Genomic DNA, 15,360 nt, shown 5'->3' on the forward strand with positions numbered 1-15,360 from the left:
GATTGGCACAGTTGCATGGTTTGGGCAGAAGGAAAATGACCCTAAATTACCCAGGGGACTTCGAAGGCAAAGGGAATTTATACTGGGGACACCAGCAAGGGGGACAGTTTGGGAGATGGATTCAGTTGCTGGTTTGACTCCAGCTCAGTGGTGACCCACCTGACAGCCATGGAGTGGCCTGTGAGAAAGGAATTGCTAGCCGGACTCACATTCCCAGTGGACGTTCATCCACAGGGCAAGACCCACCATCTTGGTTAGCATCCATTGGCCTCCTTCTACGCACCAACTTGTTGCTAGAAGCAATTAAGCCTGGTAGTATTGGGGAGCTTGCTTCAGTGTCTCTCCGTTCTGTGGAGAGAGACTTCACTTTCTAGAGATGTTTGTTCAGCACAAAAAGACATAGCCACCAGGGACATCTGGCTCAGTCTGAAGCTCACTGGCTTTTGGTTCTTTCAAAATGTATTTCTCACACACACAGGGTATGTCTTCACTACCGGCCATATCGGTGGGTAGCAATCGATTTCTCGGGGATCCATATATTGCGTCTCATCTAGACGTGATATATTGATCCCTGAACAAGCTCCTGTCAACTCCGGAACTCCACCAACGCAAATGGCGGTAGCGGAGTCGACAGGGGGAGCCGCGGACGTCGATCCCATGCCGTGAGAACAGTGGGTAACTCGATCTAAGATACTTCGACTTCAGCTATGCTATTCACGTAGCTGAAGTTGCGTATCTTAGATCGATTCCCCCCCCCAGTGTAGACCAGCCCACACTCTTACACACAAGAATCACACTACCAAAATTGTGGAACAGTTCCTTGGCCACCCCATTGCACACAGCAGGCCAAATACTGCCTTGACAACTCCATGCTGTCCCACTGGGATGTAAGACAAGGCAGGGCTTGCCCAGGCATTTTCATCATTCATGTGCAGCCTCATACCATGTGAGATAAGGAAAGCTATAATATTTTCTGTTAGTCTTGCTGTGTCTCTGTTCTGACTGGGGTGAATCCAATCTATGCAAGTTTTTCTCCAGGTCTGTTCTACTCACTACAAGCTCACTCTTAGAAATGCAGCAAGGAAGTAGGTTTGCCAGGTAATTTCAGCAGCCCATTAGGATCTACCTTCCCCATTCTGATGCCCTGACAATCTAGTTCAGAGGACAGGGAATCACTGAATTGCACCAGAGAAGGAAGCAGATAAGTGGTGAAAAGGACTGAGATGAACCACCCCATTTATAGTCTATATTAAATGGTCAATGTTAGTAAGAGGCCTACAGACACAGAGAAAGATGTGGATATCAAAATCCCCACTCTCCCTTTACATTAGTGAGTACCCTTCTGCTCCCCTGCACATGCCATATTTTCATGGATCCCAACCCATCTGTGATTTGAGTTCAAAATATCAGGCCTGGTCTACACTAGGCGTTTAAACCAGTTTTAGGAGTGTAAAACCGATTTAACGCCACACCCGTCCACACTAGGAGGCACCTTATATCGATTTTAATGGCTCTTTAAATCGGTTTCTGTACTCCTCCCCGACGAGAGGAGTAGCGCTAATATCGGGATTAACATATCAGAATAGGGTTAGTGTGGCCACAAATCGACGGTATTGGCCTCCGGGCGGTATCCCACAGTGCACCACTGACCGCTCTGGACAGCATTCTGAACTCAGATGCACTGGCCAGGTAGACAGGAAAAGCCCCGCAAACTTTTGAAATTCATTTCCTGCTTCCCCAGCGTGGAGAGCTCATCAGCACAGGTGACCACGCAGAGCTCATCAGCACAGGTAACAATGCAGTCTCCTGAGAATCGAAAAAGAGCTCCAGCATGGACTGCACGGGAGGTACTGGATCTGATCGCTATATGGGGAGAGGATTCAGTGCTAACAGAACTGCGTTCCAAAAGACGAAATGAAAAAGTATTTGAAAGAATTTCTAAGGCTATGACGGATAAAGGCCACAGCAGGGACTCAGTGCAGTGCAGAGTGAAAGTTAAGGAGCTCAGACAAGCCTACCAGAAAACCAAAGAAGCAAACGGAAGGTCCGGAGCAGGTCGAAAAACATGCCGCTTCTATGCTGAGCTGCATGCAATTTTAGGGGGCTGCGCCACAACTACCCCACCCCTGACCGTGGATTCCGAGGTGGGGGTTGTAATCTCTGCCATGTCTGAGGATTATGCAGACGGGGAAGATGAAGAAGAGGAGGATGACCTAGCAGAGACCACACAGCACTCCGTGAGCCCCAGCAGCCAGGAGCTTTTTCTGACCCTGACGGTCAGAAAATCCCAGACAATGACGCCATGGAAGGGACCTCTGGTGAGTGTACCTTTGCAAATAGCAAACATTGTTTTTTAAGCAAGCGTTTTTTAATGATTGATTTGCCCTGAGGACTTGGGATGCATTCGCAGACAGTATAGTTACTTAGAAAAGTTTGTTAACATGTCCGGGGATTGAGAGGAAATCCTCCAGGGACATCTCGATGAAGCGCTCCTGTAGGTACTCCAGAAGCCTTTGCAGAAGGTTTCTGGGCAAGGCAGCCTTGTTCCGCCCACCATGGTAGGACACTTTACCACGCCATGCATGTAGCAAGTAAACAGGTATCATAGCATGGCAAAGCATAGCAGCGTATGGTCCCGGTGATTGCTGGCATTCAAGAAGCATCCATTCTTTATCTCGCTGTGTGATCCTCAGCAAAGTGATATCGTTCAGAATAACCTGGTTAAAAATCAGGAATTTAAGTAAGGGGGATGGCCATTTTCCTACTGGGTTCGTGGACTGCAGCAGCTTAAAAAAAAGCTTTCCTGCACGTAGCGAAGCGGGGGGAGGGGAGGAGTGAAATGCCGATGATCTTTTTTGTGTTTGGTCACCGGCGATCTTCCCCAAGCTACCAGCCATGCAGTGGGTGGGGGGATGGGAAGGGTGTTGATTAGCAGGGAGCTAGTGTGGTATTAGCCATGCATTGGGGGGAGGGGTAAATCACTGCAGAAGCCGAAAGACAGTGGCTTACCATGGCCGCATGCAAGTTGAATTCTGATGCCTGGACCTGTGTCTGTGAGATCTGTAACTCCAGAGCTGCAGGCACTCACTATTAAGATGAAAAATGCGACCTTGTAGGGAAATCACATGTGCTATGTAAAGTGAATAGTGCTGTTCACTGTGAAAGAGTATAACCATTGTTCTGTAAAATGTATCTTTTAAAATATTTCTCTCCCTCATGCAGCTGCAAATATTTCAAGCGTCCCTCCTCCATCCCAAAGGCTAGCACAGATAAGGCGGAGGAAAAAGAAGACGAGAGATTAAATGTTCTCGGATATTATGGAAGTTACACGCAATGAAAGAGCTCATCTGAATGAGTGGAAGGACGTGGTATCAAATTACAGGAAAGATGCCAGTGAACGTGAGGACAGGAGAGACACCCGAGATGAGAGGTGGCGGCAGGAAGACCGGCAGGAAAATCAGAGGTGGCGGCAGGAAGATCAGCGGTGGCGGGATGCAACTCTGGGGCTGCTGCGTGATCAAACTGACATGCTCCGGTGTCTGGTGGACCTTCAGGAAAGGCAGCAGGATCACAGAGTGCCGCTGCAGCCCCTGTATAACCACCCTCAACCCTCACCATGTTCCATATCCTCCTCACCCAGACGTGTAAGAACGCGTGGGGGGAGGCTCCGTGCATCCGCCCACTCCACCCCCGTGGACAGCCCAACCAGAAGGCTGTCGTTAATGTGAAATTTTTTTAACGGCCTTCTCCATCCTTCCTATCCTCCTCCGAAACCACACCCTTACTTCTCTCCCTCTTTTTTATAATGAATTAATAAAGAATTCATGATTTTTAAACGAGAGTGACTTTATTTGCATAAGTAAGCTGTACTCGAAGGGGGAGGGTGAGTTGCTTACAGGGAATGAGTCAATCAAGGGGGTTGGGTGTTAATCAACAAACACAGCAGTCACACTGTACCCTGCCCATTGATGAAGCTCGTTTTCAAAGCTTCTCTGATGCGCACCGCTTCCTGGTGTGCTCTTCTAATCTCCCTGGTGTCTGGCTGCGCGTAATCAGCAGCCAGGTGATTTGCCTCAGCCTCCCACCCCGCCATAAAGGTCTCCCCCTTACTCTCACAGAGATTGTGGAGAATACAGCAGGCAGCAATAACATAGAGGACATTGGTTTGGCTGAGGTCTGAGCGAGTCAGTAATGTCCGCCAGCGCGCCTTTAAACGGCCAAATGCACATTCCACCACCATTCTGCACTTGCTCAGCCTGTAATTGAACAGATCCTGACCACTGTCCAGGCTGCCTGTGTATGGCTTCATGAGCCATGGCATCAAGGGGTAGGCTGGGTCCCCCAGGATAACGACAGGCATTTCAACATCCCCAACTGTTATTTTCTGGTCTGGGAAGTAATTCCCTTGCTGCAGCTGTTTAAACAGAGTAGTGCTTCTGAATACGCGAGCGTCATGAACCCTCCCTGGCCATCCCACGTGGATGTTGGTGAAACGTCCCTTGTGATCCACCAGTGCTTGCAGCACCATTGAAAAGTACCCCTTCCGGTTTACGTACTGGGTGCCCTGGCGCTGCGGTGCCAAGATAGGGATATGGGTTCCATCTATCGCCCCCCCACAGTTAGGGAATCCCAGTGCAGCAAAGCCATCCACTATGGCCTGCACGTTTCCCAGAGTCACAACCTTTTGTAGCAGCAGCTTAGTGATTGCTTTGGCTACTTGCATCACAGCAGCCCCCACAGTAGATTTTCCAACTCCAAATTGATTCCCGACTGACCGGTAGCTGTCTGGCGTTGCAAGCTTCCACAGAGCTATTGCCACTCGCTTCTCTACTGTGAGGGCTGCTCTCATCTTGGTATTATGGCGTTTCAGGGCAGGGGCAAGCAAGTCACAAAGTTCCATGAAAGTGCCCTTACGCATGCGAAAGTTTCGCAGCCACTGGGAATCGTCCCACACCTGCAACACAATGCGGTCCCACCAGTCAGTGCTTGTTTCCCGGGCCCAAAATCGGCGTTCAATGGATAGAATCTGCCCCATTACCATCAGGATCTGCAACGCTCCGGGGCCCACGGTTTGAGAGAATTCTGTGTCTACGTCCTCATCACTGTCATCGCCGCGCTGCCGTATCCGCCTCCTCCTCGCCTCGGTTTGAAGGTCCTGGTTCACCATATACTGCACGAGAGTGCGCGAGGTGTTTAAAACATCCACGATTGCGGTATTGAGCTGAGCAGGGTCCATGCTTGCTGTGCTATGGCGTCTGCACAGTTCACCAAGCAAAAAAGGCGCGAAACGGTTGTCTGCTGCTTTCAGGGAGGGAGGGGTGAGGCTGTACCCAGAACCACCCGCGACAATGATTTTTGCCCCATCAGGCACTGGGATCTCAACCCGGAAATGACAAGGGGCGGGGGAGGCTGCGGGAACTATGGGATAGCTACGGGATAGCTACCCACAGTGCAACGCTCCAGAAATCGACGCTAGCCTCGGACCATGGACGCACACCACCGATTTAATGTGTTTAGTCTGGCCGCGCACACTCGATTTTATACAATCTGTTTTGCAAAACCGGTTTATGTAAATTCGGAATAATCCTATAGTGTAGACGTACCCTTAGTCATTCCCATGGACGGAGAGAACACAAGATAGGACGATGCATACAAAATCTCTTCCCAATATTGAATCAGCTGATCTGATTTTTTTCTCATTCCATTGACAGAAATATGATAAACATGCAGTTACTTGAATTTATCCTTAAATATCACATTTCAGGTGGATTTACACTCTCATGAAATTTCCCTGACATGAATCCCAGAACCACAAAAGCAGCCCATGTTAACAATGGCTGCAATTAGACTAGAAATGATCTAATCTACTGGAGATTTCCTTCATTATCCCCCTAATCAAGGCCTCTATCAAGCTTCTTTGATGGGTTACTGGAAAAAAAATCTTCAAGTAAACTGATGCTGGAGATAATTAATTAACTTGCCACTATCATCAGTCTCAGACAGACTCAATATAAGAAAGAGGAAGTGTCCTTCTCAATTACTTATCTGCAGGTTGTGATGGGCAAAAATACTTGACCAAATTTCAGGCTTCAGACACATGAGTGTCTGCACTTTAGAGTATTTTCTCATGCTTCTATTTATCATCTTGTTGGATACTGATCTTCATATTTTTCAGAGCTGTTTTTATGTGTGAGCTGTTACAATATGTAAAACCAAGTGAGCTACTGCTTGAATTGTTTGTTATTCCTCACACACGCCTTTGTCAGTGCTGCCCGACAGTGAGTGTTCCACCTCTGGCCAGCACCTTTCATTCAGATTGTTTTCAAATAAAAGCTACATTTACATTCATTGGCATAGAACAGAAAATACAGAGAACAATCCAGGGCTAAAGACTGATTAAACAGAATAATAATAATAATGTGTTGCTGAGCAGTCCCCATAGCTTACTTAGGGGATCTATGGGATAAGCAAGATGAACACCTTCTCTCCTGGGGCTTGCAGCTTCCTCCTGGTGTCCCAGCTTTTGTCTACAAATGTCTACAAAGTCCTGAGGCTTAATACTTAAAAGAATCAGGCTGTACCAAATGTATATGTCACCCCAGTAGAAATTGGTTTGAAATCCAGTTCACATGGCTCAGATTTCTTTTATCTTCCAAATACATATTCTTTCCTCCACCAGAAAGTGCCTCTGGTTTCCTCTGTGTCTGGTTTTAATGGCCCTTGAATAACATCTTCAGTTGTTTCCACACTAGCCGCTAGTTTCTTAAAATGTCCAGTATTGGTATCACCAGAGCAGCTTGACCATGGTGTGGGCAGTTCTGCTAGGGCTTTAAACATTGTTACCTAAGGCTGCCTAGAGAGGCAATGTGATGGTTAAAATACCAGTGGCTACCTGTGGTAGTGCTCCCACTATTGATGCTAACTGTGGAGCTGCACCGGGGATGGTAACAGTGGGAAAAATAAAGAGAAAAAGGCTAGTGTAGACAAGGATGCTGTGAGTCGTTAACAAGTTCCTTGCAGACCACTTACAAACAAAAATAGGGCTTTCATTCACCCTCAGAGCCAACAGCTTATGCACATACAAGTCACTTGGATTTTATGATAGGTTTAGTTCAGATCTGGCCATCTGTCCCAAGAGGTTTATAAGTAAACCATTTAATATTTATGGCCACCTATTATGTATTGTACAGAAATCTGGTATCGTATTGCTTGATTGTCCAAAACCTCTAATTCCTCTTTTTGGAAAAACACTATCTGCTGTGACACACCCAAACCAGTGGGGTACAGGAGTCTGGTAGAGGGCAAATATACTGGTCACTGGGTGAGTAGTTTTCTGTTCCCTGAGTGACCAGAGCAGGGGCTGCACTAGAGTAATCAGGAACCTGCTAGAATCAATTAAGGCCGACAGGCTGATTAGAACACCTGCAGCCAATCAAGGAAGGCTAATCAGGGCACCTGGGTTTAAAAAGGAGCTCACTCCAGTAAGGTGAGAGGAAGCCAGAGGAGAGGAAGTGTGTGTGAGGAGCTGGGAGCAAGAGGCACAAGGAGCTGAGAGTGAGAGGGTGTGCTGCTGGAGGACTAAGGAGTACAAGTGTTATCAGACACCAGGAGGAAGGTCCTGTGGTGAGGATAAAGAAGGTGTTTGGAGGAGGCCATGGGGAAGGAGGCCATGGGGAAGTAGCCCAGGGAGGTGTAGCTGTCATGCAGCTGTTACAGGAGGCACTATAGACAGCTGCAATCCACAGGGCCCTGGGCTGGAACCTGGAGTAGAGGGTGGGCCCGGGTTCCCCCCAAACCTCCCAACTCCTGATCTGACACAGGAGGAGTTGACCCAGACTGTGGGGAAGGTCACTGAGGTGAGCAAATCTGCCAGTAAGTGCAGGACCCACCAAGGTAGAGGAGGAACTTTGTCACACTTCCCATGTGATGAAATAGCCTGCCAATCCTCGCCTTCCCTTTCAGACAAGTATAAAAAAGAGAAAACCATGGAACTACCAGACATGTACTATCTTTACTGCCTGTTCACAAGTCTTAGGGCCTCCAGTCCTCTTCCCTATATTTATAGGCTGACTTCTGATTGCAAAAACCTAAAGCAGGGACCATATCTTTTTGCATGGCTGTACAGGGGTAAATAATAATAATATCTAATGGCATTGTAATGCTCTAATTTACTTATAATAGCAAACGAACCTGAGGTATTCATAGCAAAAAATTGTATTTTACCCTTTCTCTTTGTAAACAATCTACGAGCACGTCACCATTTTCTCAGATGTATTTGTTTTTTGAAGTTATTGCTGAATACATTCAGCAAATTTTCCTTGTTCTATAGATTACACATGAGCCTTTATTGTGGCAATTCAGTATGGTAAATCTGAGTTGTGTTGGTTGGGTTTTGATTGGATATATAGGTCATATGGTATTGCAGACATACCCTGATTGGAGGACAGTAGCTTCTAGAATCAGGTTTCCAGGGTAGATAAGCAAAATGTACAAGTTCAAAATTTGTTTTCCGTGAATATTGTGTAATATTTGCTGTTTTTTCAAACTGTTCTGCCAGGATGCTTGTGGAAAGTAAACACACACAAAGTGAATTCATCATTTTATCTGAGCAAACATTTGAAGGATATTTTTGAAGTATTTGCTCAGCTCTAATTCTCCTAATATTGAGGTGTTTTTGTAGTGCCCAGCTAAGAGAGGTGCCTTTTACAGAGCCGAGTACATGTGCATACGTTATCAAAGATAAAATCAGAACCTGGGAGCTGAAGTGAAGGTTGCTGGTTGCTGATGCACTAAAAAGTCCTATTCCAGGGCCCAGTTACCCTGTTAATTATACTGCTGGGAAAAGGAGGAATATTTTCATCTTCAGGAATGTTGCATAAATATGAATTAATGCTGAAAATGGAATCCTGAAAATAGTTCACAAAGGCTTAAAAACAAAGTAATATTGAAGTATCTGCTTGTAAGCTTCACCCCACTCCATGTATCACCCCATTTATAAAACACTTTTTTTAAAAGCTAAAATTCATCCTTTTGGCCTATAAGCATTGAAAAGCTCCTAATCAATGGCCTTTCTCACGCTCCTCTTTCATCACAGAACCCCCCTTTAAAAATATCTGCTAATTGATTTTAAGCCTCTTTGTGGCAAAGCCTAAGAACTGGATTTACCAAGTTACTAGGGGGATCCATCTGGTGCAAAAAGGCCATTTCCTTGCCAAAGTATTTCACCTTAACAGAAACAGAGAAAGGGTTGTAGGCCCAGCAATTTCAGTTTAACTAGCTGTTGGCATTTCATGTTCACATTTTGAGGAATAGTGAGGAGTGTCTTCCACAGGAAATTAAAGAGGGGTTTCTGCCCTGTTCTCCTTCACTGTATATGAGATCTGTGCTGTGCATAATGGTTTCTTTCCATGTTATTGTTTTTAAATATTGGGAGGAAATTTGGTGACCGTGAGGGGATCACAGGACTGGAACAAGTAAATGTTAAGTTCAGATCTGCAACATGTCCGTTTCCTGAGCAGAGGGGTGGGCAGAGGTTTCCAAATTGTACAGTGTCTTTGTGATACCACTAGGTTCAAGGTTCATGTTTCACTTGAGATTTGTCTATATATATGGAATATAAAGACCATAGATTACTTTCTTTTTCTACAATTTACTCATCCACTTCCTCACAAACAAATAAGCTAATATAATGCTTTTTTAAAAAGGGGAACAAAATGGCACAGAAATTGTGGTATATTAAACCAATGGTGTATGCCCTTGGCTGGACCCCATCTCAAACTTTGATCTCCTTAGAAAGAGTATTGGCTGAGACTGAAAAGGTCCAGAGAAAGGCAATGAAGTTATGACATACTGTACAGTGCACATGAGAAAAGTTTGCAGAAATTAGGACTATTTAGCTTGGAAAAGAGAAGAATTAGAGGGGTCTTGACTGGGATTTTCAAAATTATGATGTGGCAATTACAATGATCTGTTCTCTTTTTCACTCTGTCCATTATTAGAATTAGTGGTAATCAGGGGCGGCTCTAGGCCCCAGCACACCAAGCGCGTGCTTGGGGCGGCATGCCACGGGGGGGCGCCGGGAGGGCGGCAGGCGGCTCCGGTGGACCTCCCGCAGGCGTTCCTGCAGAGGGTCCGCTGGTCCCGCGGCTTCAGTGGAGCATCCGTAGTCACGCCTGTAGGAGGTCCACCGGAGCCGCGGGACCAGCGGACCCTCTGCAGGCACATCTGCGGGAGGTCCACCGGAGCCGCGGGACTGGCAGAGCGCCCCCCGCGGCATGCTGCCGTGCTTGGGGCGGCGAAATGGCTAGAGCCGCACCTGGTGGTAATGCCATTAAATTAATGGCAGTACATTTGGAAGTTCTAAATGGAGATATACAGACTGTAGTGAGTCTGTGGGAGTTGCTGATATAGGGGGTCATCAGCTCAAAGGTTAACACAGTAAGATATGAGCCAATACCAGAAGCAAAATGCTGGACTTGGTGAACTTTTACCTGGTCTGGTAAAATGGCTATGTTCCTATTGACCTCACTGAAGTTTCCTGTGCCTGTGGAAGGTAGTTAGTGACCTTGCATCTCCAAAGGTGAATGGTTAGTAAATATAGGAAACCTTTTAACACTTTCAGTTGACATTGCACTCTGCTGATTGGGTGAGAATCTACAGCTGTGAACCCTGTCATGGGCACTGACTGTGAGACATCCAGCCAGAATCTGCTCTGTGCTATATTATGGCCCCTCTCTAGAATGAACTGATGACAGACCTTCATTTCTAATCGCGTAGCATGGAAAAAATTGCCTGGGTATAAAATGCTATTGTCTGACCTCTCAGTATAGTAAGTAAAGGCCAAATTGCTGTTACATCTCTGATCTTAAAACAAGTGCCGTTTTGGCTGGTTACTTGTTCTCCATCTGCTAAGACTGTAATATCTTCAGGACAGGGATTGCCTTTTTGTTCTGTGTTTGTACCCTGCTCAAGCTCATAGATGTTACCACAATACAAATAATAAATAACAACATGATGCCATCCTTTCTGTAGTACCATTAAAATTCATTGTCTATATTAGCACTTAAGACACTGAACTACTGGTAACTTTTACAACAATTTTAGTTTCCATTTTATTTATTTTATAATAGCCTCTTCAAAGTTTACAACAGTTCCTTTTCCTCCTTCATGGAGGCACACTCTGATTTGTTAAGTAGGGTTGTATAACATCCTTGTGAGACCCTTTTCATGCTCCTGCCCAGGACTTTGGAACAATGAAACTAGATATCTTGTCAAAAGAGTCTCTCCCAGATTATTTACAAGATGCAGTGTATGCTAGGACAGGACTTTGAGAGGAGATAGCTCTAGTTGGAGATGGGCTTGAACTGCAAAGTTTGGATCCAGATCCAAAGTTACTTAAAGTTTGGGGGTGTTTTTGTCCTAGTTCCCCAGGAGCTCCTTTAAATTAAGGCATTGAGATGTAGTGAGGCATATAACAATGAACTTTATTGAGAGTGTCTCCCCTGCATGGCTATTCCCACAGCATGGACTCAATTCCCCAAATCCTGGCCAGCATGTCCATTGTACATTGGACTCATTGTACAGTCTGGGCTAGACTCTCTGAGGACACCCTCCCTGCTGGTTGTTCTGAAGTCCTACAATATCTTTAGTACTCACACAATAGACCAAAGCGGTACATCTTTTCAGCCACGTGGGCCAGGTGGGAGAAAGGTATTACGTTAAAATAGTAGTTGGTGGAGCACTCACTGGGAAGGTTGCTACTGTTCTAAGTTATCTACTTTATCCAAATCAAAGTGATCCATTATCTAAATTCTCCGCACCTTTGGGTTTGCAAAACTGGATTGGAAATCTCACCCAAACGGGGGTTTTGTGAGAGTTCTGGGGCTTCTGTTTGTGGCTGGACAGGAAATAACTCAGAAACAGGCTTCCTCCTGCTGTTTTGGCCCCTTGGCTTTCAGACCAGACTGAATCCAGGAAAAAAACGTGTGTTCTCACAACGTTCCTGGTGATTACTATGCTTCACACTATGGCTACTAGGACTTCAAAGTGACAGCGAGGATAAATTCAGATTGCCATTAGCAATACAGGGCCTGTAGCACACAGCTGAGCAGCTCTGTTTCTATGCAGAAAGAGGGCAGTGGAATATATACATACTAGCCAATTATATTGTGAATTAAATGGAAAAATAGTGCAAGAAAAGCTATGCAAAATGATGGGGGAAAGTTATGCAAATTTTGTTTTGAAAGTCAGAAAAGATTTGGTTTGATTATGGGGTGCAAATGCTCATAAAAAGTGTCTCTTATATTATCTCAGTCTGTTCATCCATCCCAATTCAAAATACAGCAGTATGTGATAGAGAGAGAGTTTGCCAAAGGGATAAAATTGGGTGGAAAGTAATATTCATTGTAAATGAGTGTTGCACATAATGCAGAATAATGAAAATAAACCTGAAATATCTCTGATACTTTTTACCCAAAGGTAGAAAAGTTCCATCACAATCAGGTAAACTGTTTATTTGTATGTCATTTAAATTCTTTATTTTCTCTGTCTTTCAGCAAAGACTAAATCATCCAATAAACTCTTGCCAGAAAACCGCCTTTGAAGGAGTCAAGAGCAGGTAGGGATTTTGATTTGGATTACATCAAAGAAAGAGGTTTACTTGTTACTTGACATGGGCCCAGCGAAGGTCTGTGTGCTTGCAAACTGCATAATCTCCCACCCCATCATGAAGGGACAGGCAAGGCTGGGATGTTTACTGTACTGGTGGATGAAACAATGGTTGGAGACCTGAATGGAATCCCAGTAAGAAACAAAAAGGGGATAGTCATTTTTTTTCCTACCACACATTCTTAGTGAAGACATTTGGCAGCAAAATATGCTCTATTAAAAGTGTATATGCAATACAAATATAATATTGCTATTGAGAACAACGTAGAAATATTTGTTCTCTCTGTGTTGTCTTACTTTGTGTTATTGTACTCTGAACCATTTGACTTGCATTCTTAGATGATTAGAAGTTCAGGGTTATGCCATATATCATTCAAATGATTGTTTTTAAAGATAGCTTTTAAAAAATACAATGTGCGAAAATTATTCGAAATGTTTTGTGATATTTTTATGCTTTTCAACCAACTCAGGGTGGTCAACATTGTTTGAAAATTTGAAATGTTTGATGAAAAAAATGAAATATTGTTGCAAAATATTTTCTGCATTTTTCAAACAGCTCTAGTTATTCTTCCTTAGGTGTGCAGTATAATCTCTCCGCTTACCTACACCTCCGTATCATGAGGCATCAATGATTTCCATGTGGTCCTGTATTTTTATGGTTTGCTGGGATTTTCTTTTAATTTACATGGATAGCTTGAGTTTATCTCATTTATTCCTAAAGCAATGGTAGCTTACACTGAACATGGTGGTGAACTCCAGAGATCATACATGGTGGTTGCTCAGATTTCAAAGCCAGATCAAACATTAACTCAGACAGTTGACTTCTCCCATGCAGAACCATTAACTTTGTCTATGGCTTGGCATGTGGGGAACAGAACTGGAGACATGTAATGGGATCTCTTTTCCTCCAGCTTCTTGCATTGTATTATTTTGAAGGTGTAGTGTTGAAGGTTTGAAGGCTTCTTGGTTATTTTGAAGGTTTCTTGGTGTCTCTTGCCTTTAATAGGTGGTTGGTTTTTAAAATAGGTTTGTTGTATTTTCACATCTTTCCTTTTCTGAAACAGTGATGATTTTTTATCTTTGTCATTAATTGAGGGCCTGATTCAGCAAAGCACTTAAGCATGGACTTAAGTTTCACTTATTTCAATGGAGCTTAAGCACATGCTTTAAATGAAATAACAAGACATCTGGAACAGCAGCAGTCTCCAAAATTAGGGCTCTTAAAAGAATCACAGCAAAAGATACTAATGATTGTGTGTGTGTGTGTGTGTGTCTGTCTGTCTTCAGACACTCCTTAGAGCAAACTAACCTAGGAAGTGTTTTCATCTCACTGGCTGTGGCTTTTCTATTAGAGAAAATCCACACTTTGGAAAGGCTTATATCATACTGTAGATGAAGTACAATGAAAGCAAGAGAGAACACTTTGAAATCATAGAGACAAATTCTATCTCAGCTACACCAGTGTAGGTAAGGAGTAACTCTGCTGAAGTCACTGGAGTTATTCCTGATTTACCTCGCTACTCAGGAGATCAAATCTGGCCCCAAATTAGTGAGAAATTTAGGTCCTGCTCCAGCTTCCATTTAAGTCAACAGAAAGAGTCTCTTCAACTTCAGCAGGGAATAGATTGGGTACACAGAGAATGGGGACCATATAGACAAAAGGTGAATCAGTATTGCCTAGTGGTTAGAGTGGTGGAGCAGTGGCCTGGGTCTCTTTCTGACCTTGCCTCACTTTCCCCACGATGGACCTGAGCCAGGGTGTTTAGATCCAAATATGAATGTCAGGCGTGTGCAGTGGGGGGCGGAGGAGTGTTCAAATCCAAATGATGACTGTGTCAGTACACCGTTGACAGGCTCGCTCAGATGGATCATGGAGACAAATTAGAGCTACAGAACTCAGATCTGAACCTTCCCAATGTTCGCCTGGCCCAGATCCTCTGTCCCCCTTTGGGCCCTATTCTACTGCAAACTGCTGATAACAAACGCCCACCTCCCTTCCAGGGGCACTGTGATTTGTAAACTGTTGGGATGAGATCATTCGACAAAAGGCAGTAAATGCAATGCATGATTATCATATCCTACTTGCAATCTGTGTCTGACTTCAGCTGATGATACTGATCCCTTTTGGACAGATTTATTTTTGAAGAAAGGGGGCTATGCAGCGTATACTGTGTTACAGCCAGTACATGATCTTTAACGTGGAAAGAGAGAAATCCGCTCCTATTCACAACCAGTAATAACAATAATAATAATAATTCATGTAGTAATTATCCTAACAGATGGAAAACAGGATTGGAAGCAGCACAGAGGTGTACAGTTGTTTACTTTTAAAATACCGTGTCTGTGCCAGGCACCGTGTAATTCCTTCAGTGCGGTCCTCCATCAGGGCTGCAGTCCCAGGCTGATGGATGGGCATAGTTGCTGCAAAATATTCTATAACGTTAGATTGCCTGAAGGTGCTCGGTAAACAACAGAGAAGGGGATTGAAGGGATCGGGAGGTCTAATTACTCAGCTGGCAGGGTTGTGGGTCCCGTATAATGGTGCAGCTAGTGGTGATGGAGAGAGGGAGGGGGAAATGGGGAGAGCGGGGAGCAATGGCAGGAGTTACGACAGCATTAGAATAAATAATATAGTAGCAGGGATGAACTGCTGAACCAAGAGGGCACAGAAAGGAAACTTGTCTCCTCTCTGCC

The 15,360-nt window shown here is 44.7% G+C and overlaps 1 protein-coding gene across 12 annotated transcripts in view; it reads left to right on the forward strand.

Moving 5' to 3' along the window:
- The window catches only part of TNRC6C (trinucleotide repeat containing adaptor 6C), a 610,512-nt gene that overhangs the window by 224,007 nt on the left and 371,145 nt on the right, over positions 1-15,360 (forward strand). For all 12 annotated transcript variants that reach the window (XM_039501295.1, XM_039501293.1, XM_039501297.1 and 9 more), the window contains one exon: positions 12,555-12,616. In XM_039501295.1, the coding sequence (XP_039357229.1) occupies positions 12,555-12,616 (62 nt within the window). The remainder of the gene's footprint in view (positions 1-12,554; positions 12,617-15,360) is intronic.

This window comes from Mauremys reevesii, linkage group 15 (assembly GCF_016161935.1).
Source record: "Mauremys reevesii isolate NIE-2019 linkage group 15, ASM1616193v1, whole genome shotgun sequence".
NCBI lineage: Eukaryota > Metazoa > Chordata > Testudines > Geoemydidae > Mauremys > Mauremys reevesii.